The sequence below is a fragment of the Artibeus jamaicensis genome, unplaced genomic scaffold (genome assembly GCF_021234435.1).
Source record: "Artibeus jamaicensis isolate MK-2021 breed Jamaican fruit bat unplaced genomic scaffold, CSHL_Jam_final contig_387, whole genome shotgun sequence".
Lineage (NCBI taxonomy): Eukaryota > Metazoa > Chordata > Mammalia > Chiroptera > Phyllostomidae > Artibeus > Artibeus jamaicensis.
Window position 1 is genome coordinate 21,015,769 of NW_026521812.1, and position 24,465 is coordinate 21,040,233.

Consider the following 24,465-nt stretch of genomic DNA (forward strand, 5'->3'; position numbering starts at 1 on the left):
GGAAAAAAGCTCAGGGTTTGGATTCTGGCTCACCTACTTAATAGCTCTTAACCTTTCTGAGACTCCATTTCCCCACCTGTAAAATGGAATGTCATTATATTCAAGAGCTTTAGAAAGGACTGAATAGGTTATAGTGATACTCAAGTTTTCTAAAATTAGTCACTTATTAATAAAGAAATGAAAAGTTCAGAAAACTGTTAAACCCAGCAATAAGACCATACATAATGCCAATAAGGAAAATGAAAGCAATGTGTCTGTCTACAAGCCTTTTTTGGTCAACATCTGTAAACAGCATATATACAATTTATTTATAATATATAACCAACCAATTTTTCAAAAATGATCTAGGGCAAATTATACAAAAATCCAAAAGAAGGGCAACCAAAAAAGTATATGACCTAGCTTATAAGCTTGTAAGAATGATGCAAGACATGCTGAAATGAAATAAACTATTTCAACTTGGGATAATGCTACTGAGTACCAGAAGTGTCTATACATATAGGTACTAACTAAATTTCTCTCCAGAGTTAGAAAAGAGCTAGCAGATGTGACTGCAGAATGAGCATGAAGAACATTTAAGAAATCATGAAGAACAATTTATGCCAACTTTTCAAAAAAGGGGAGAAGAGGCGGTTTAAAACTGGTAAAATTAATGTCAACCCAAGACGATGACAATAACTACATATTCGACTTTAAGAAGTTGACTTATGAACACATAGGAAAGAATGTAGTTGTAATGTAAATCATCAGGAACTAGCACAGTTCGATAAGAAATCTGTAAAACAATCTTATAAGGTCATTGTGAGAATGAAGCAATATATGTACAGCACCTAGTATATACCTAACATGTAGGATAACAACAGTGAAATAACGGGAGCTGAGGACGTCACTGAGGATTTCCTGGGAGAAAAATGAAATTTGCGAGAATAGAAGAAACCCAATAAATAAGAATGAAATTGGAAAAAATAGCAAGAATAGGCATAACATACTTTCAATAAACCACTTTTATTTGTTTTAAAGATTTTACTTATATATTTTTAGAGAGAAGGGAAGAGAAGGAGAAAGAGGGAGAGAAACATCAGTGTGTGGTTGCCCCTCATGCACCCCTCACTGGGGACATGGCCCACAACCCAGGCATGTGCCCTGACTGGGAATCGAACTTACAGCCCCTTAGTGTGCAGGCCAGCTCTCAATCCACTGGGTTACACCAACCAGGACCAATAAACCACTTTTTAATGGAAAAGTAGGAAGAAAATTGGGAGAGATCAAGAAAGCAAGTTATAGTAGAAAAAACCTTGTATATCATATTTTTAAAAATCTAGTAGAGATTTTAAGTGGAAAGTAAATGATATATAACCATCTTGAAAACTTAACTTTTCAACTTTCTAAATTTAATTTAATGATGTCAACAATGACAGGAGACAATTGTAAGCATTTTATAGAGTATAAAATGCTATGTAAATGGGTTGAGACCAAAGTTACTATAGCAACAACAACAACAAAATGATCTATAGAATATAGTACCCTTTTAACTCTCTCCTTAGTGGGAAATAGAAAATAATGAAAAGGGTCCTGGGTGGTGTGGCCCAGTGGATTGAGTGTTGGACTATGAACCAGGTCCCCAGTAGAGGACGCTAGAGAGGCAACCACATGGATATTTCTCTCCCTCTTTCTCCCTCCCTTCTCCACTATCTAAAAATAAATTTTAAAAAATAATGAAAAGGAAAAAAAGAGATCAAAAAGAACAAGCTGTATACCTTTTCCATGAAGTGGCAGAGCCACCAATAAGCCTTAGATTGCCTACCTGAGCTACCCTGCAGATAAGTATTAAAACACTTACCAGTAAGAAGACTTTTTAGCCTTCTGTAGTCTTCTGTTACATCAAAATCATTACCGGCAAATATTAACATGGGTTTTGTTCCCTCGGGGCATTTACTATTCTATGAAATGGGGAAAAAATAATTATATAATTATCAAGTCTAAATTGTTTATATGCTTAGAGTTATTGACACGTACATGTAATAATCCATTTTCAGTATTTCTTAACTGTCCTAAAACTATGTCTATGAATAATGATTTTAGATGTAAAACCAGAGCTGAGATTTTGAACTTACAGATTTTTAGACTGAAAATACCTTTCATTCCACCACCTCACACTACCAAATTAATAAGTCATCAAAGAATGATATAAGCTACCTATTAACATTATTCCATGCAAAGAATTAAAAAAAGCCAAACTTGCTATAAAATAAGCATAGCCCTCTAGTAGCCAAAGTCAAAATAAATTTAACTTCTTTGAATTATTTGTACCGCTGTGCCCTTCCTACTATATTACATAAACATTTTTAAATGAAAGCTAAATTAAACCACCAACTAAACAGTCACATGAGAACCAATATAATTTTATACAAGCTAGAGAAAGAATGAGTTAATCCTCACTCAGCAGGATTGAAGCTCTTACTAGAAAAAGTATTTTGTCCAGCTCTGAATTTCCTATACTAAGAAGAATGTGATATAAGTAATAAGAGGATTTAAATGTAAAAGCTATTAAAGTGAATGAAAATCAAAGAAAAAAGTTGTTTAACTGAAGGATTAATTTATAAAGGAAGGTAAATAGCTGTTGGTCTGAGCTTCCCACTGATTCTAGTACCTCTGCTCTGACATCAGTCAAAGATTATTGGAAGTTAGCAAAAGGAAGGCAGGCAAAAAAAAAAAGTCCTCTGCCATAGGACTAGAAGTCACCTGTTGCTTCCCTGTTCACCACGACTTCTCTTGCTGGCATTCCCTGCTTCCAACTCCTGAAACTTAACTGTCTATAATTCAGAGATGTGCCTAAGATCTGTCTGTCAGATCCCACTTAGGACCCCTAAATGGACTTTCCAGATCCAGTGACTCCCCTGTGCTCCAACTGTCCTACCTGACATCCTACTGCTACCCCTAAGGTCGGTCTATGGGGGTTATTTAAGTAGTAAGAGAAAGTGAGGCAATACCAACTATAACTCTGGCTTTTAAACCATCCTAACCATGATGCATAGTAAAAAAAAAATTATTTCAAGTCAAGACCCAGTATACACATTATAAAAATGTACCAAGTTATGCGAAACAGTACTTATCATATAGATCACAAACCCCAAACTAGAAAAAGATACAACAAAAGAGCTTTACTCTGATGGCCTAAAGGTATTTAAAAAATTTTTAAAGTATATAATACTATGATACAGTACACCAAAAAATGCTTTAATTATGATGTCACTGAACTAACCTTTTTTAATAAAGAAGTTACATTTATTACTTATGTTAGTGCGATGTACCTTTTGTTTTTTAATTTTATTTTTCATATCTGAAACTAGTCTTCACATAGATTACATACATTCTATGAGAAATCTGTACTTTAATATATATAAAACCACATATTCATATGAACTAACCTTCTGAAGTGTTTTTAAACAAAGAAAAATAATTCTTATAAATTATACACAAACTTTTCAAATAAAATATCCTAGGAAATTGTGATGTATTTTATGCTACCTAAAGTAAAATCAAGTAGCCTTAAATTTTAATCATCTCACTCATTCAGGTTTATCTTATGCAGAAAAACCATCCCTAGAAGTTTGGCTATCTTTGAAAACAGGTTCCTAGAATAATCGATCAGTTTCCTGGTGGAGTCTAATCTAATGTTGCTTAAGTATTAACAGGGATGAGGCTTGGCAATAAAGGAAAGTGAGAAAAGAAATACCTGGTGAAGATGTCTTAAAAATAAGAAGGCAGAATAAGGAGCAAATAAACATGAAGAAAAAAGTAGAACAAAACATGCAATCCAAAACAGACTAAAACTATAAGCTTGAAGCCAAATAACATGGTAAAAAGTGACGGGCTAACAGTCTACACAGGGATTGCCAATGTAAGCATATACTCAGCAATCAACAAATTTTGTGGTTATGGATATGCTCCATGAGTCAAAGTTTAGTACTCAGTTTAAATGGTTCTCGTTAAGAATGAGACCTGAAAACCATTCATGGTCCAGTTTACAAGCTGCAGTGACAGTGGAAGGAGTAGAGGGGTTGGCGTGCATACATTATCAGCCAGTGCTCAAGCCCAAGCCCAAGCCCACTAACTGGTGACCCAGCTAGCAGAAGTGGTGAAGGCAATGTGCTGCTCATTTCCAGGAATCTGTGCACAGCCACAAAGAGAAACTAAAAAATGATGGCTTCCACCCTAATAAAGCACCACAGTTTACACACTTTACAAAATGACTTCCAATATATTATTTTCATTGATAAGCATTTTCTCATATAGTATCTCATTTGATGTTGTTATTTAATACTTGATTGAAATTGAGTGCTTGGGAAGTAATGGACTTTATCAGGTCACAAACATCATCTAAATGGCCAAGACAGGCCTCAAACCCAAGTGTTCTCCCTCTAATCCAATCTTGGGCTACTGTTCTACACTGTGCCTGAGGACACTGATGTAGCTAAGTGGGGATCTGGTAAGAACCTTTGTTTCAAACGCATGGGAAACCTGAAAGTTATGTCCTCTTTTTAGAAGACATTGGGGGAAGGACTTATTACAATATTTGCTATAGTCTTTTCAACTTACACCATCACCCTAAAAGACCCATACACTAAAGCAACTATATAACTTTCCATTATAAACTTCAGTATCCTTTCTTTCAAAGTCCTTGAGTCCTAACTGTTTATACCATTTACTTTATGTATGAGTCCGAGTCAACAGTGGAATTCCTCTGGGCTTCAATCTCTAAATCTATATAATAGGGAAAGTAATTTCTACCTTTCATAGGATAGTTATGAGGTCTAAGTGAAATAATGTATTTGATGGAATAGATTAAGTCCAGAAGCAGAGTTCTGAGGGAGCAGAAGCCCAATTTGGACCCACAAGCTAAATTTCTTGCTATTTACTACTTTCCATCTCATAATCCCATTCAAACAAAGGAGGCACCAACATGCAAGTCCTAAAGAGGAGGACCGAGCTAACAACTGGAGGCTACTAGCCAAAATACTGTAGGATCAGTTAAAGCTTCCTAGGTTTAGAACAGGGCTCACTCTGAAAATTGGAGAACTTCTGGAGTTCCATGAAATAGGTACTGTGATAACTTGGAGGGAAAGAATAGCATTTAAACTATGGGCCTAGACAAGAGATAGTAACCACTCTGAAGTCTAACTACCAGAAGACCCACATGTGCCATACGCTATAAATCTATTCTTTTTAAAGTAAAGGTCGAATGAAATTGTGCTTTCATCTTAGAGCACATTAGTATAAAAACAAAGTTCTTTCTTATGGTACAAAATTGTACCAGCACTGTTCACCGCAAGATGTCACTACTGCCCAAGAGCAACATTACAAAAAAATTTTTTATCACCATCTTACCTTAATATCTTTTAGAGAGACAAACTTCTCAATACCTAATTCAATCATATCCAGCACATGGTAGTCATACATACGACCTAGAAGGAAAATCATTTTCTTTTAAACATTTGTTTTTCCCAAACAGCTTATCTGTAATGTTCAAAACGTTATGATACCTGCCTCTTTTCTTTCTGCTTATAAGCCTCAAACACGTTTCCTCTACTTTAAATTCTCAACATTACCTAGGATAGATTGTTGCGATCTTGGTCCTTAAAGGATCTTAGAAATCATTTAGCCAAACTCCCTTATTTTATAAATTAGTAGATAGAGGTCCACAGAGGGTACAGGGTTTGCTTGCCTGACCCACTGAGCACGGCAGACCAAGTCTCAGAACACCCAGTCAAGGGTTTTTCTTCTTTTTAAATGTATCCATTATTAAACAGATAGTTATTAGGAAAGGGTTAATCTATATAGGTAGGAGTGCTATTTTTTTCCTAACTCTAATACTGATTTAGGATATATATGTCTTATATTAGAAAAATATCTACAACTTGAGGTAGGGCAATATTTATATGTCCACTCTTTCTTTACCTGAAGACCAGTAGACAAAAAATTTTATTCAAACTCACATGGAAAAAAATATTACTTTAGAGCTTATTAGTCACTCCTGAATCCTCAATATCACCAATTACTTGTCACAGAAGTGACTCTGTAACAAAAATATCACAAAGTAAATGATACTTACCTATTACTAGATTATTTGGCCGCTTCTTATTATGGGAGCCAAACATAAATAAAGAACAATCTGACTTCTTTGAAAAGAATTCCTAAAAAACCAAAGAAATCCCAATCAATGAATAAAATAAGAAACTTAAGACCTCTACCTCTGAACTAAATATGTGTGTGTACATATCAGTTTTTTTCCCCAGTGTACGTTAATGAAGACTTAATAAATTAAGTGGGAATGAACAGCTGAAAAGAGCTTTATTTCTACCTCTTACTTCAAATTTGCAAAAACATGTAAATTCAAAAATAAATATATATGAAAACTACTAGGTTAATAAATGAAGACCATTTATATTTTCAGCTATACAGTTAGTTTGAAACAGCACACCGAGTATTTAATTTGCCGAACAAATGCCTTTACTCATGGGACATTCCTGCTATCATTAATCAACATGGTGCTTTTGGAATTTTACAACTGGACTCAGAAGCTTACAGTGCATACATCTACTTTTCATTACAACCTTCATCCACACAAGGACCTTGCCCTAGAACCTCCACACCACCCCAGCTGTGACTAGTTCCACTGTGTGTGCACAGCAAAGGCTGACTGACCGAACTACGTTGTCCTACCAGTAAGAATTCTCTCTTCCATTAGGCTCTCCGAAGTGCTGACTTCCATACAGATCTCATAGGAGTGGAAAGTCATCCTGGACAGCTCCTTTTATACTGATACACATGCTCACTATACCCCAGTCTGATTCAGTTTACTGAGATTACCAATCTCAGCACAAAAATTAGATTCGATGTGTTCGAGTCTAGTTGGAAAGGGTTTTTAAATTAATCATGAAACATTAAAAAACAGATAAAACTATCATGATCCTCAACTTCTCTTTAATGGTTATAAGACTCCCTGAGACATGGCCCCCTGGTGTGGTTATCACTCTTTCCAGTGTCTAAGCAATGCAAGTGGGGAAAATACCCACTTACCTATCCACTGCCCGTGAGGAGGACGCAAAGCCAGAAAGCCCAAGGATTCTAGCTCTGTCATTTACCATGGAAGGCAAGGCGGTCAACCTTTCTGAGAACTTTATCACGTGTACATCAGGGACAAAAACACCTGAGGAAAAAATCTTTAAGGCCCACATGATTTGTCGTATATGAAAGTACCTGATACTGTCTCGAGCACAAAATGGATGTTTAAAATGTTTTTTAAGTGGCCAAATCAATAAAAATGCTCTCTTAGCATGTCTTTTTACATCCTCATATTATGATTACACGCCAAGCTTTCCATAAACTTTCACATATATACTGCATTGGCCAAAAAGTTTGTTTGGTTTTTCCCCCTCTAAGATGGCTCTAGTAGTGCTTAGTTGTTTAACTTTATTCAAAACAATTTTGTTAGACTGTATTGTGACAGCTGTTGTATCAGCACCCATTTAAAAAAAAATTAACAACCTGTGAAGCAAAAGATCGCCATTTCGATTCCCAGTCAGAGCACATGCCTGGGTTACGGGCCAGGTCCCCAGTGGGGTACATGTAAGAGGCAACCATACACTGATGTTTCTCTCCCTCTCTTTCTCCTTCCCTTCCCCTCTCTCTAAAAATAAATAAATATTTTTAAAAAATTAACAAAATTGATGAATTTTTGTGTAGCCATTTTAATACTGAAAATGGGCTCTGGCTGGCATAGCTCAGTGGATTGAGCTCAGGCCTGCAAATCAAAGGATCACGGTTCAATTCCCAGTCAGGGCACGTGCCTGGGTTGCAGGCCAGGTCCCAGCAGGGGACGCACTAGAGGCAACCACACACTGATGTTTCTCTCCCTCTCTCCTTCCCTTCCTCTCTTAAAGGTAAATAAAGAAAATCTTTAAAAAAAAATAAAAAGAAAAGAAAAGAAAATAGAAGAAAACACAGTATTTTGGGCATATTATGCTTTACTATTTCAAGAAAAGTAAAAATGTAACTGAAATGCAAAAAAAAAAGATTTGTGCAGTGTATGGAGATGGTGCTACGACCAACCGAGGGTGTCAAAAGTGGCTTGCACAGTGCTGTGCTGGAGATTTCTCACTGGATGATGATGCTCCATGGTCTGGTAAATAAGTTGAAGTTGATAGTTATCAAATTGGGACATTAATTGAGAACAATCAACATTACAACACATGGGGAGATAGCCAACATACTCGAAATATCCAAATCAGTAAAGTCATTGGCAAAAATGAAAAATGTGTCTTTTATTTTACAAAAAATCATACATACCTTTCTGGCAACCCAATATAATACCTTTCTCTCTGCTGTTATTCTCTATAAAGCCCACTTTCTGTTAAAATTCTAGAACAAGGTTTTGACAAATTATCTGCAAAATGCCAGAGTGAATGTTTTAGGATTTTTATATACTTAAAAAAAAAAACCCTTAAAAAATATAAAAACCATTTTCAGCTCTTGGACCTCACACTAACAGGGATTTGGCCCACAGGGAGGCATACTTGCCAATTCTTATTTTTATTTATTTATTTTTTTCAATCCTCATCTGAGGACATGCTTACGGACTTTTTTAAAGAGAGGGGGAGGGAGAGAGAAGCATCAATATGAGAAACATTGATCGGCTGCCTCCCGCATGCTCGGACCACAATCTTGGTATGTGCCCTGACCAGGAATCAAACCCACAACCTTTCAGCCTATGATATGATGCTCCAATCAACTGAGCCACACACTGGTCAGAGCGCCAACTCTTATTCTAAAGCACAATTCCAAGACTGTAGTGTAAGGAATGGGGGTAGGGAGGTCAGGAAGAGGAATTCAATCACATTTGCAACATGACCACCGTTTCCACAGTCATTTTAAGCTTAGAGGCCTGAGACTTAGTGTAGCCAATGGACTATCTTCTATCCCCAGAGGCGGTAGAACAACAAGGAAATGTCCAATTATTAAGTGTAAGAAAAAGTGTCACATCAACACTGGATTGAAAGAGTAAAGAATGCTATAAATTCTGTAACATAATAGCACTGCTAAAGTGTGGTCACACAACTAAAAGCATCATGGTGCCACAAAACAATACTAGCTCTTGATAAGGGATGGATGGAAGAGATAGAATCCTGGGTTAGACCAGGTATTTTCACTTTCATGATCCCTTCAATAAATAACTGTTAAGAACCTAAGGCTTCCAATGAAAGTAATTCGGTAAACACTGAATATTTATTTTGCCACTTTTCTTCTTTTTTAAATTTTACTTTTCAATTATTTACATTTCAATATTATTCTGTATTAGTTTTAGGTGTACAGCATACCGATTAGACAACCACATACTTTACAAAGTGTTCCCCCCAGTATTTCAAGTACCCACCTGGCACCAAACATAGATATGACAACATTGTTGACTACATACCCTATGCTGTACTTTATATCCCTGAGGCTCTTCTGTACCTACAAATCAGTACCTCGTAATCCCTTCACTTTTTCCACCTAGTTTCCCAACTCCCCTCCCCTATGGCAACCATCAGTCTATTCTCTATATCTATATCTATTCTGTTTGTTTATTTTGTTGTGTATGTTCCACATGTAAATGAAATCATATGGCATTTGTCTTTCTGTCTAGCTTATTGCACTTAGCATGATATTCTCTAGGCCCATCCATGCTGTCACAAATGGTTAAGATCTCATTCTTTTTTATGGCAGAGTAATATTCCATTGTACATATGTACTACAATTTGGCTATTATAAATAACATCACAAGCCAATCATTTTCTTTTTTTAATTGATTATGCCATTACACTTGTTCTATTTCCTCCCCTCCGTTCCCTTCTACCCTGCACACCCCTCCCCTACCATTCCCCCCTTTAGTTCATGAACATGTGTCTCAAGTTCTTTAGAGTCTATATTTCCCCTACTATTCTTACCCTCCCCCCTATTTTCTATCTACTGTCTATGCTACTTATTCTCTGTACCTTCTCTCCCCTTCTCCTTCTCCCACTCCCCTGTTGCTAACCTTCCACTTGATCTTCATTTCTATAGTTCACTCCTGATCCAGCTGTCCTCTTAATCTGCTTTTGTTTTAGGTGTGGTTGTTGATAACTGTGAGTTTGCTGTCCTTTCACTGTTCATCTTTTTTTATCTTCTTTCTCTTAGGTAAGTCCCTTTAACATTTCATATAATAAAGGCTTGGTGATGATGAACTCCTTGAATTTGGTCTTATCTGAGAAGCACTTTATCTGTCCTTCCATTCTAAATGAAAACTTTGCTGGATAGAGCAATCTTGGTTGTAGGTCTTTGGTTTTCATGACTTGGAATACTTCTTTCCAGCACCTTCTTGCCTGTAATGTCTCTTTTGAGAAATCCACTGACAGTCTGATGGGAACTCCTTTGTAGGTAACTGTCCCCTTCCTTATCTCTTGCTGCTTCTAGGATTCTCTCCTTCATTTTAATCTTGGCTAATGTAATTATGATGTGCCTTGGTATGTTCCTTCTTGGGTCCAACTTCTTTGGGACTCTGAGAAGTCTTTGGGACATCTCTTTCCTGGAAGTCTATATTTCCTTTGCCAGAATGGGGAAGTTCTCCTTTTATTATTTGTTCAAATAAGGTTTACACTCATGACTGTTCCTCCTCCCCTTGTGGTACCCCTATAATTTGTATGTTGGAGCATTTAAAGATGTTCTGGAGGTTCCTAAGCCTCTCCTCATTTTTTTGAATTCTTGATTCTTCATCCTTTTCTGTTTGGTCATTTTTTTCTTCCTTCTGGTCCACTCCTTTGAGTCCCAGTTTCCTTTCCATTACTATTGGTTTCCTGTGCATTACCATTCATTTCAATTAGTTTAGCCTTCATATATTCCTCTAATTTGTGACTAAAATCAACCAGTTCTGTGAGCATCCTGATCACCAGTGTTTTGAACTGTGCATCTGAAAGTTTGGCTACTTCTTGGTCGCTTAGATTTACTGGCTCTTGGGCTCTGAGTTGTTCTTGAGCCATGTTTTGATCTGTTCGTGCCTGTTAGGTATGAGGAGTGGAGCCTTAGGTGTTCACCAGGGCAGGGCCACCCGGTTGCTGGGTTGTGATGCTGTATGTGGGGGCGGAGCCAGAGAGGGAACAATGGCAGTCCTCTCCGCTCACCCAGTCCACCTCACCTCCCCTCTCCCCCCCGCCTGTTTATCTGAGCACAAATGTGCGAGCCTGCCGCCCCACGCCTCATGGTCTCAATGCTCGCCTCTTCACTGGCTTATCTGCATGCAAATGTGTGACCAACCACAGACAGCCAGCCACGCCTCTTCCCTGTGTCCACCGGTAGCTAGCCCGCACCTGGGATCCGTGCCCTCAGCTGCCTGCACACTGCCCGGGTTGGGGATCTTTTTTGCCCAACCTGCTGTGCTGCTGGCTTCGCCCCTCTTACCGGTTTAGCTGAGCGGTTCATTGTTTTCAGACTCCGTATTGTCGATTTTCTGTGTGGTTTGGTTGCGTTTATTGTTGTTAAAACTTTGTTGTTTTTAGATTTGGTTGTACGAGGATGCAAAGTGTTTCCACCTACGCCTCCATCTTGGCGGAAGTCCGTCAATTATTTTTTAATACGATTTTCATCACAGTTAGTTTCTACATTAGCAAAGACATTAAATGTCTCTTCTAAATAATTGAGATTCTATTCAAAAGCCCTTTCTTTTAAAAAGAATCTACTAACTCAAAGAAAAAAACAGTAATGGTGTTCCTGTCAAAAGAATATAATCACACTCTGATTCCTTTTATAAAGTTAAACAGTTCAAAATAGTTATTCCCTTAAGGTTTTTTTAAAAAAGAAACCAATATGATCACATTCTCAAAGTCCATTCATCATTCACTATATACCACCTTTTACTTTCTGATTTCATTCACTAGGCTTCTTCATTTCATTCTGGTTACAATACATTCAAAAAGAAATTTGATTAACTTTATAGTAAAGTAACCGAGAACTGTTAGCAATTAATTCATGTAGAGTTCCTTATACTAAAAATATCCAAAGAAGTCAGATTCTTAAAAATCAAACCTGCTTTATAAGAATAGACTCATAACAAGCTTCCTTTGATAATCCATTAATTATGCACTTAAAATACAATTAAATTTTTTAAAATTCTACCAACAGACTTGCAAGCAGTGGATAATAACATACTGGTCACAGTGAAATGTAAGCTCTATAGTCATATTTTAAAAGTATGAAAGCCTTATCTCCCTTCTATTTTACACCAAAATTCTCTCGCATAGGATGATTTCTAATTTAAAAAGTATCACATATTAGATGTACTAAATAATTAGTCTGAATAATCACATACATGATCTCTTAAATGAGAAAGATTTGCATACTTACCAATGATGTCTGATCCTCAAATGGTCTTGTAATATTTTTCCTACAAATATATTTAAAAGGTGAGCCAAGTTTTAATAATCTTAATAAGTAATTCACCCATAACAACTAACATATAAGTAAATATAATTTTATATTCAGATGATCAAAAAAAAAAGAAGCTAGGAAGATATTCACTCATTGAAATATTTATTTAGGACCTATTCTGTGCCAGACTCTACTCTAGGAGCTAGAGATACCCTAATGCCATGTCAACAAGAGCCTTGCTTTCTTGGATATTACATTCTAGTGGAAAAATTACACAATTTCAAAAAATAACAATTATTGTGACAAAAATAAAATAAGGTATTCTTCAATGTGAAAAGTAGAAAATGAATATTTGAGCTGAGACCTGCAAAATGAGCAGTTAGCCGGAGTAAAGTTTTGGGGCTAAGAGTAGGAAGAGGGACTAGACTAAGCAAAGATTCTAAGATGAAAACAAGCATAGACTATTCAAGACACAGAAAGCAGGCAAGTGTCACTGGAACTTAGTGAGCAAAGGAACAACAGTGGTTAAAGATGTAGTACCTTTCTACATCTTTAGGCAGAGTTAGGGAATGTACATATTAAAAGAGAAAGGGAAGGCACTAAAGAATTTTAGGCAGGAGAGTAATATGAATGCATTCAAATTTTCTTTCCAAAGGACTGCTCTGTCTTCTATATGAGAATGGTAGGTAGTGTAGTAAGAGTGAATGGCATCAGTAAGGACCCATATAAGTAATATAGAAAAGAAACAAAAATGATGTAATGGACCACAACACTAGTAGAGGAGAAGGGGAAGCAGTAGGTAGAGAAATGGATAATATGCTATCTTTCCTGTAAAATAAGAATATATACTTTTATTTACTTAAATATGCATAAAGAAATTCTGGTAAAATACATGTAAGAAACTAGGGATGTTGGTTGTTCTGGAAAAATATATTTATATTTTCAGTGTATAATTATAATTTTTAATCAAAAAGTATAAAACAGTTTATAAGTTTTATGAATTTAAAGAGAAAACCATATATATATATATACACACAACATGATCTCAATTTTGTTTGAATAGTAACTGTACAGACATAAAAACAGATGAGCAACAATCATGTCAAAATGTATGGTGCTTATCTATGCATGATTATTTACTCATTATTGTAATTATCTAACATAAATACATCATTACTTTTTAAAAAAATATTCTATTTATTTTTAGAGAGAGGGGAAGGGAAGGAGAAAGAGTGGGAGAGAAACATCAATGTGTGGTTGTCTCTCGTGTGTCCCCTACCGGAAACTGGCCCGCAACCCAGGCATGTGCCCTGACTGGGAATTGAGCCCGCAACCCTTTGCCTCACAGGCCCGTGCTCAATCCACTGAGCTATACCAGCCAAGGCAATACATCATTACTTTTAAAAGAAGTAGCTTGATTAACAGCCAACAGCAATTCACAAATAAGTAAGTATGACCTGTTGGAAACATACAGAAGTATAAGTTAAAATATTTTCATTTATTAATTAAAAAATAAGTAAGCCCTGGCTGATGTGGCTCAGTGGATTGAGCGCCACCTTGTGGACAAAAGGCTGCCAGTTCAGTTCTCAGTCAGAGCACAAGCCTGGGTTGCAGGCCAGGTCCCCAGCTGGGGAGAGGCAACTGATGGATGTTTCTTCTCTCCCTCTTTCTCCCTCCCCGTCTCTCAAAAAAAAAAAAAAAAAAAAGGAAGGGAAGAAAGAAAGAAAGACAGGAAGAAAAAAAGGAAATCTTTAAAATAAAATAAAACCAATAATACAAAAGTAGGTAAAAGCCTATATAACTTTTTTATATTGTGCTCCATCAAAAGGATAAACTTTTCAAAAAACCAATGTTAATATGCTATATTAAGCATGAAGCTGTAACCTGTAAACACATGTCTAGGCACCTCATGTAGAATCTAATTCAAAAGATAACTCATTTATGTAAAAATGACCACTTTAGCATTACTTCTAAGGACAAAAAAGTGAAAAACCTAAATACCTCCATGTTAAGGAATAGTAAATTTTAGTATAACCATTTAATAGGCATTATACTGGCACACTGAAAGGACCACTATTTATAACATAAATGGAAAAGGCTTGATACAAAATTGCATGTACGGAACAACAGATAAATTTTAAATTCATTTTGCTAATGAAAGAATATGATGTCAAATATACAACACATGTTGTATAATTTGATTTACATGACATTCTGACAAAGGACTGTAAGGATGGAAAACAAGTCACTGGTTACAAGGGAGAGAAAGGGGGAGAACTATAAAGAGCACAGCACAAAGGAATTTTCAGGATAATGCAACTATTTCTGTATGGCTGTAGTTGTAGACACAACTCAATGCATCTGTCAAACCCCACAAAATTGTATACCACAAAGAGTAAATTTTACATACATAAACTAAAACCACCACCACGATGCAGCTGAAAACCCAAAATAAAATATAAACTGTAATAAATAACCCTAACTGTAGTATAAATAAATAACAATCACATTAAAGAAGGGAAGCAAACAAACAAAAAAGTATGTAACCTAAGTTATATTGGAAAACACTACTTTGGTTGGACACTGTAAGGTTAAAGACACAAAAAAAATTCTGTACTCTAGTTAGTACATTGTTTCTTATAGGGTTAGAAATTCTGAAACTATGTGTATACTAGAATTATACAAATAAATATAATAATGGAAGCCAGGTTTCTCACTGTTAGAAGAAGTTACAAATAAGAAAAGGAGAAAGATGGAAATGAATTCTGTGGTACAGGATTGAAATTGAAAGTATCATTATGAACTCAGGGTTTTTAAATATACAGTGTGGGACATAGTACATTTATAGTTGCTCATATGGAAAATAATAATTAGTAAATAGTAATACAAGAATAAAGAGTTTCATGTACTCACAACTGTAAACCTACTGTTGCTCCACCCCATGAAGATAAATATAAGCAAATGGAGATGTGCATGTATGCATAGGTTAATATATATAATATGCATTTTTAAGATCTGCCTGCCCAGAGCACCTAGACACAGTGACATTTCAGCAGCAACTTAGCACACTTAGTGCTCAGATCTTTGTTTCTCTAAGGCTCCACGGAGCAGGGGCTGATTCCAGGGCTGCAGCGAGGAAAATACAAGATGAGCCTGGAGTATGTTGGGGTCCCAGAAAGTAAGGACTCAAACAGGGTGCACGCTGAAAGGGCAGAGGAGCCAACCTGAGAGAGATCTCAATGGCCAAATGTAGAATAATATAAACCACAAAAATAAATAATAGCATGGGATTATAACTCAATATAGTAAGTATCTGTAAGCCCACACTTATATAAATAAATAAATAGAGAGAGAGACAGGAGACAGATTTTCTTTACAGAATTCGAATTAATAAATACAGAAGGAATGAGGAAAATAGAAAACCATTAAACCACCACTGTAATCACTGTTGTAGACCAGATCCACAGATGGATGCTAAAATTAGTAAGCAGAAGTTTCAGGAGAAAAAAGATTATTTGCATAGTCTTTGTATGGTCTCAAAGTATCTCTTCCAAACTGTAATGTACTAGTTACAAAGAGAAAAATAGTAACTTTATAGTGGAGAAACTCAGCAGACACCCCTTCAACCAAGGTTAATGCCACCAGTCTAACACATCATCATGTACTCCCTGGTGTGATTTTCTGAGAAAAAGCACATCACTGTGGTGGTATTCTTGCCAAAAATGCATAATCTCAATCTATTCATGAGAAACTTCAGGCAAATCCAAAATGAGGGATATTTTACAAAATAACTGAGGAGTATCAAGGTCATGAAAGACTGAGGAACTGTCACAAACTGGAGGAAACTATGGAGACATATTGACTAAATGCTATGTGGGATCCCGGTAGAGAAAAAGGACATTAGTGGAAAAATAGTTCCAAACCAAACCAAGCCTGCAATTTAGTTAACACTGTTGTACCGGTGTTAATTTCTTATTTTTTATCATTGCACTATGGTTATGCAAGATAAACATTAAGAGAAGCTGGTTGAAGGACATATGGGGAACTCGACTATTTTTTGCAACTTTTCTTAAGTCTAAAATTATTTCAAAATAATATATGCTACTATTACAATTATGTAAGACTATTCAATACATGTGAAAACAGACTGGACAGAAATAAATTTTAAGAAATACAAATAGCTATATGTAAGGAACTATAGTGTTTTTTAAAAAATATGTTCCTAAATCTTTCTTAAAGTGGCTGTTTGTTATTTTTATAATGAATTAATATAATTTAAAGTAAAATTATAAAAAAAAACTTACTTTTTATACAGGACTCCATATGGTTTTTTCAGTGCATACTGTAAAACATAATTTAAAGCTTTCAAAACAAAACACATTCGGTAAAGCAGAGGTAAAAATAAAGCATTGTAACAGTCATTATACAAGATTACTCTGCTCCCTAAACCGTATTCTGATGTCCTCTGCTTGGCTCCCTTTTGATCACTTACGACAACGTGCAGCATAAGCTTCGTATTTTAATTAAGCCTGGACTTACCTAGTTATAATTTTCTATGCCCCTTCAATAGTCTATCCAGCTTAAATGCTTCCCTTCATTTCTTTAAATTCTACCTACTCCATTCTTTCCAGGCAAACAATTTGAGAGTAAAAAGAGCAGAAAGAAATAGAAAAAATAAATACTACCAGGAAAAGCTGACAGAATTGAAATAGTATCTGGAAACGAGGAAACTGAAACAGTTATAATGATGGCAATCAGAATACTAGCCAGTTTAAGCCCTGGCTGGTGTGGCTCAGTGGATTGAGCACCGGCCTGCAAAATGAAGGGTCGCTGGTTGATTCCCATTCAGGGGACAGGCCTGGGTTGTGGGCCAGGTCCCCATCATGGGGCATGCAAGAGGCAACCACACACTGATGTTTCTCTCCCACTCTTTCTCCCTCCCTTCTCCTCTGCCTAAAAATAAATAAATAAAATCTTTAAATTTTTTTCCCTGTTTTTCAACCCTCTTTTCATTTTTCTTCCTACTTATTTTCACCCATCCACTAATAATCAACTTATTACATATATACAGTCAGTATTTCTGTGCCACAGGGAACAACAAAGATCTAAGACATTGCCTTGCATTACAGAAAGAGGTAAATGAAGGAAAACAATGAAAAATAAGGTGAAATGATCATTCATTAACTATTACTGCTGGTGAACAAAAGAAATCCACCAGCCCTGGCTGGTATGGCTTAGCTGGTTGGAGCACTGTCCCATGACTGAAAAGCTGCAAGTTCAGTTCCAGGTTGGGGCACATGCCTGGTTTGTGGGTTTGATCCACCCTGGTTCAGGTGTGTAAGGAGGCAACCTGCAGATGCTTCTCTTTTGCATCAGTGTTGCTCTCTCCCCTACCCCTTCCCCTCTCTCAAAGCAATGAAAAAAATATCCTCAGGTAAGGACAAGACAAAAAAAGAGGGAGAGAAGAAATTCCCCAGTAAAATCTATCTTTCTACTAACACTTATGATGATTCTTGACCACGTTTCACCACCTCTGTGGAATGAACATTACCACCTATTCCTTTTTTAAAAATTGATTTGAGAGAGAGAAGGGAGGGAGGGAGGAAGTAAGCCACACGAATCTCCTGTTCCACCCATTCATGCATTCACTGGTTGATCCTTGTCTGTGCCCAGACCGGGGATCAACGCTGCAACCTTGGAGTATGGGGACATCGCTCTAACTAACTGAGCGACCCAGCTAGGGCCATTACCACCAATTTTTGACAACTCAAGAGACATCAGTGAGTGTGAACTATAGTAATAATCTGTAATATTGCGCTGTTCTTACAGATTACGTAAACACAACATAGGGTTATTGTGTTGAAAGGATACTGGGAGGACAAGAGCAGTATCCCATCAACACAATGACATTCAGACAAACAAAAAGAATGAATATATGTTAGATAGCTGAATTGACTGCTGTTTAAAAATCATAGGGCGTTTAGTCAAGTTTCAAAATCTATTCAATTATTTAGTTGATTTAACTCCAAGAATCTATCTGCTGTACTCAGACACCTACTACAGACTATGCCTTTCACTCACTGATTAAACATTTACTGAGCAACTTACTATGTGCCAGATACTGGGCCAGACATCAGGCTACACAGGTACATAAAACTTTTATCTTCACCACTTAAATTACTGGTTCTAAACTGAACATATCACTCCCCCCCCCAAAGAACCTGCTCCACAAGATATATTCTTTAATTGGATTATCGCTCATCAAGCATCCAAGCAGTACCTGGTTAAGTCATACTTCTTACTCACGCACAAACTCTTCTAACCTTAACATCTATTCTCTCTGATTATCTCATTTTCATCATCACCACTGACCCTCTTTACCTGGCTGACAGCAAAGGCTTAAATAGTTCCCTACCTTTGTTTCAACCCTCTGTAGTCAAGTTGATTAAATGGATCAGATCTCTTACTTAAAATCTTTCAATGGTCCCACTGAGCTTTCAGAATAAACCTCAAACTCCATATTATGTTATCCCTACCTATTCTTCTAGTTTTCATATAGCCCACTTTTCTTTTGCCACCCCAATTATTTTCAGTTCCCCAAATGCATCATGATCCTTCACACTTTCTTGTTTTCTTTTTTATTAAAAAATATATTTTTTTAAAATTTATTCTCAGAGAGGGGAGAAAGAGAGGGAGAGAAACATCAATGTGTAAGAGAAACATCGATCAATTGCCACCTGCTTGCCCCCAACTGGGGACCCGGCCTGCAACCCAGGCATGTGCCCTGACAAGGAACTGAACTGGCAACCTTTTGGCTCGCATGCCAGTGCTCAATTCACTGAGCCATAACAGCCAGGGCCTTATTTATTTTCTTAATCCTCAGCCAAGTACATAGTCATTGATTTTAGAGAGGGGGAAGGGAGCAAGAAAGAGAGGGAGAGAAACTTTGATGTGAGAAACACCAACTGGTTGCCTTTTGTATACACCTCAATCGGGACCAAACGCACAACCCAGGCATGTGCTCTGCCTGGGAATTAAACCTGCATCCCTGCAGTTCACAGGCCAACCAACCAAGCCACACCACCCAGGACCACACTTCCTTTGAACAAGCTTTTTCCTCAGGCATAAAAAACATTCTCTTCCTCACCCAGATCTTGTTCCGAGGCTGCCAACCATCCCACCCAGTGCATGCTTCCAGCACAGCACTCAATTCACAATGCTGTAATTTTTTACTTGTCTGTCTCCCTGACTGCAGGAAGAGACTGTTTCCTCTAACTATTAATCCTCAGCACCTAACACGGTAACTGCTGTTGGTGAACAACTATATAGTAATATGCGGTTATTTCACTTTACAAGTTAGATATGTTCCTTAAATGTGAGTAAATCAAATGTTAAAATCAACTGCTTTAAGGAAAACCAGTACTCAGTGCCTCGGCAAGGCAAATAACCTCCAACTTGAGCTTTTCTCCAAGGCTAGCCCTTCTTAACTCATCTATGTATATATTTCTCCAGCAGCCCAACTCGTACACTGGAAATGTCCTAAATGATTTCAAAACCATTTAAAAAATATGTATATATACCTACCACATCCCTGAGCACTTGTGTCACCGTTGAGTTTGCATTTCCCCCTTTAATAAGCATGGCATTTTTAACATTTTCACTGAGCTTCGGCTCTCTCTTCTCAAGGAATCTCTTGGCTCTTTTCGTTTTGGGTTTTCTGTTCAGAAAAATCACAATTTATAACAACTTAAAATATTTTCCTCATATTATAAAACCATAACTTAGCTAATGTGCAAAATTTTTAAAATCAACAGAAACATTACATAACACTTATCTGTTAGGATTTCACCACTAAACAAAATCTCACTTTTTGGGGAGATAATTAGTAAAAAAAAAAAATTCAGTTATTACTGTTAAATAGGTTAATTTTATTAGCTTTTGAGTTTTTTTTAAATGGCTTTCATTTTAATATTCCCAACATTCTTTTATTACTGCTTCTTTATAAACCTTTTTTATTAAAGAGGGAAAAAAACTCAAGTGAATACTGTTGCTATTTTTACTTCATTTTTTTCCTCAATCTTAAGGCAGTCAAACTCTGTAACCTACCACAAAGAACTGCACACCGACTGCTGATCAACCTGTGGGCAGTTACTAAACATAAGGAGGCTCATTATTGGTTATCTTTTCTCCAGGTTTAAGACCACAATGCTTGCCAAGAATTATACACTATCCCACTCCAACAAAACTGCTGAGAAAGTCACACATTATTGTCATCAAAAGGGAATAATGACTGATACTTATTTATAGAATCATTCTATTAAGGCTTAACCTTCACCAAGACCCTAGGAGACAAGTTCAGTTATTATCCTCCCTCATTTTGTAGATGAGGACCATGAAGCCAGAGAGGTAGTATGCCGAAGGTTACAGAGCTTGTAAATAGTCAGAATCTTCAAAATGAGCTAATTTTAAAACTCATCTAGACCAATCACCCTGCAAAATACGAGGGGAAAACAAATTCAGTGTTCTCATTTTATAATGTGACAGGAGAGATAGAATGTGTTTTACACATTCCTGTTCAGAAAAAGAGCTTCACCTCTGCTTCCACTACAGTGAGATCTTGCTTTTCCAACAGTTCTCTGCCATTTACTGAAAGAATTCCTCCTCTCTTAAATAATGATGACCATCCCTCCTTCTACCACTCCCGATGGACACTTCAGGAAGGAGGGAAAAAACCGAAACCGAATGTACACACACTTTGGCTTACCATGCAAATTTTTAAAAATTCTCCTCCAGATAAAATGTCAAGCATATATAAATGCTTGACATATATTCTCCTAATAGAAAAGCACATATATTCTCCTAATAATTTATTGGTTGATACAGACATTATTTACTAAATCAAGATATATTTAGTGTGTCTATATGGCAGTATAAATGCTATTTATATTATACATGTACTTTCGAGATAGTTACTTCTCACCAACCAGCAAAAAAAATGCAAGTAACACCTTATGTTTTATTCGTTCCCCAAGTAGATCGTAAACTAGTCTTACTCATCTTTTGCAGTCCCCACATCTAGAGGAATATATAGCAAATTCATTTTAGAAACCTCTAAATTAATGACTAAAAGAATACTTTGTTGTTTACACGTTAACCCAGGTATTGGAAGAAAGCAACAGCAAATAACAGCAGGAATATTTAGGAGACAAACAAGTATTTTTCGAATTAGTTTAAGGATAAATCAGGGAAGTGTACATGGTTGGGAAGAAACGAAAAGCTAATGAGCATTTTTACGCGCTGTAGCAAAGGCTTACATACGTTCTCCCAACAAACCTCACAGTTCTATGAGGTACCTTTAAATCGTAGAGGTACGATTATGAACGCTATTTCACCAAGTGAGACCTGGAGAAATTAAATTGTCCAATGCCAAAAAGCATAAGTGGACGCGCCTAGTCTGTCATCTACATCTGTCAGACAGATTCCGAGGCCTGTGCTTATAATCCCCGACTCTTCCACCTCCCTCACATCTCGGAAATCGCAACATCTGCATTTGGCTACAATAAAAAAGCGGCCAAAACTTCTCTGCAACCTCTCCCCTCAACCGCCCCGCTCTGCGGCTACCACGGTGGGCTTCCCCGCGATCCCGCTCGGGGCAGGCAGACTAACCCAGAAAAACCCAGACTAGCGAACCGATCGGCCTCCACCCGTCTGGCTGGCAGAAGGTGTGAGGAACCAGGAGGGGATGCAGGAACTACATCACTCCACTCCTCCACTGGCGCCCCTCTCCCAACGTTGCCCGTGGCTGGGAGCCAGGAAACTTACACAACCCGATCCAAAGCGTCCATCGCTACAGCAAGGCGATCTAAACGTGAACGAACACACGTGCACCGCGCAGTTACCGCGAGATGACAGTGACCGGAAACAGGCGGAACCGGAACTGTAGTGTGACGCCAGTTCCGGGGCCGGCGCTTCATGGATGCTAAGAGGCACCGGCGGAGAGTTTGGAAGGAATCGCGTTCTGCTCCCTTGGTTACGGGTGTTTGTGGAGCTTCTGTCCTGGAAATCGATGTTCAGGGACCTAGTGCTCTCTCGGACTGCCCCTGGATTGTAAAAAGGTTGATAGGTACTTACGTGATCAGAAGAAATAGATTAGTGTGAGATGTGCACAAAATTACGCTTCGGATTGTGATTTTTGTTCCAATTTTTTAATTGCCATACACTTAACATGCCCTTAAATTTACCCCCGTAAAGTGTACAATTCAGTAGTTTTTCGTTATATTCACAAGGATGTATCACCATCACCACTATTCGCAGAACACTGTATCTCCCCAAAAGGAAATATCCCCCCTTCGCAACAAAGTAGCAGTCACTCCCTATTTTCCCCTCCTGTCATCCTCTGGCAACCAGTAGTCTATGTCTCCGTGGATTTACCTGTTCTGAACACCATACAAATGGATTCAAACCACATGTGGCCTTTTGTGTCAGGCTTGTTTCATTTTGTATGATCATATGTATCTGTGTTTAAGGTCCATATATATGCTGTAGCATGTGTCAGTAATTCACTTATTTTTTGAGGGTTGAATAATATTCCATTCTATGAATATACATTTGTTTATCCACTCAAAAAATTATGGACATTTGGGTTATTTCCACATTTTGAGTATTAATGAATTATGCCGTTTTAAACATTCATGTACAAGTTCTCCAGTAGACTTTTATTTTCAACTCCCTAAACGCACCTGGATCATATACTTAGTATTCTGAGGAACGATCAAATTATTTTCACCTGCACATTTTACATTCTCATTAGCAATGTAGGAGTGTTTGGCATTGGTTTTTCTATTGTTGCTGTAACAGATTACCATGATTACTGGCTTAAATAACACAAATTTATTATTACAGTTCTGAAAGTCGTAAGTCTGAAATTAGTTTTGCAGGTCAAAAGTTAAAATGTCAGTAGGACTGCATTCTCTTGGAATGCTCCAGGGAATGATCTGTTTCTGTGCATTTTCTAGATTCTAGAAGCCATCTGCATTCCATGGGGTTCTTCCATCTCCAAAAAGCATTGACTGATCTTGTTTCCATTGTCACATCTTTTTCTCTGACTCTGACGCAACTGACTGACTCCCTCTCATAAGACCCCTGTGGCCCTAATGTATGTGGCTTTGTTTGTTGGAGTCTTGTCCCATAACCTAAAGGTTGCAGGTTCAATTCCCTGTTAGGTCACATACCTAGGTTGTGGGTGTACCAGTAATCCCTGGTCCCGGGATATTTTTAAATTTGTCTCAAGATTTATTCTTTGACCATGTGTCATTTAGGAATGTGTTGTTGAATCTCTTGAACATTTTGGAATTTTCTAGCTCTTTCTGTTCTTGATTTCTAGTTTAATTCCATTGTTGTTTGACAGCAGACATTATATATTGATCTTTTTATATTTGTTAAGGTGTGCTCTGTGGCCCCCCAGTGTAATGTGTTGGTGAATGTTCCATATGATCTTGGGATGTATGATATATTCTGCTACAACTGTGTAAAGTTGTCTATAGCTGTCCATTATATCCAGTTGATTGATGGTGTTGAATTCTAATGTCCTTACTGATTTTCTGCCTGTTGAATCTATCAATTTCTGATAAAGAGGTGTTAAAAGTATCCAACTATACACCCTGGCTGGTGTGGCTCAGTGGGTTGGGTGCCAGCCTGTGAACCAAAAGGTTACCAGTTCCATACCCAGTCAGGGCACATGCCCGGGTTGCAGGTCAGGTTCCCAGTTGAGGGCAGGCATGAGGAAGGCAACCAATTGATGTATCTCTTATACATCAATGTTTGTATCCCTCTTTCTCCCTCCTTTCCCTTTTCTCTGCAAATAAATAAAATCTTTTTTAAAAAAAGTATGCAACTATAATATTAGATTCATGTACTTCTCCTTGCAGTTCCATCAGATTTTGCTTATGTATTTTCACTCCTTTTAGGCACATAGACGTTAAGAATTGTTATGTCTCCTTGGAGAATTGAACCTTTACCAATATGCAA

At 37.2% G+C, this 24,465-nt stretch overlaps 1 protein-coding gene across 1 annotated transcript in view; it reads right to left on the minus strand.

Moving 5' to 3' along the window:
- The window catches only part of RPF2 (ribosome production factor 2 homolog), a 36,404-nt gene extending 14,066 nt beyond the window's left edge, over positions 1-22,338 (minus strand). Inside the window, exons 1-7 of the mRNA XM_037159055.2 lie at positions 22,261-22,338; positions 20,023-20,155; positions 16,743-16,780; positions 12,415-12,454; positions 6,113-6,194; positions 5,389-5,465; positions 1,841-1,940 (exon numbers count right to left, since the gene is read on the minus strand). Coding sequence (XP_037014950.2) covers positions 1,841-1,940; positions 5,389-5,465; positions 6,113-6,194; positions 12,415-12,454; positions 16,743-16,780; positions 20,023-20,155; positions 22,261-22,283 — 493 coding nt within the window. The 5' untranslated portion in view covers positions 22,284-22,338. The remainder of the gene's footprint in view (positions 1-1,840; positions 1,941-5,388; positions 5,466-6,112; positions 6,195-12,414; positions 12,455-16,742; positions 16,781-20,022; positions 20,156-22,260) is intronic.
- Between the last annotated feature and the right edge of the window lie 2,127 nt (positions 22,339-24,465).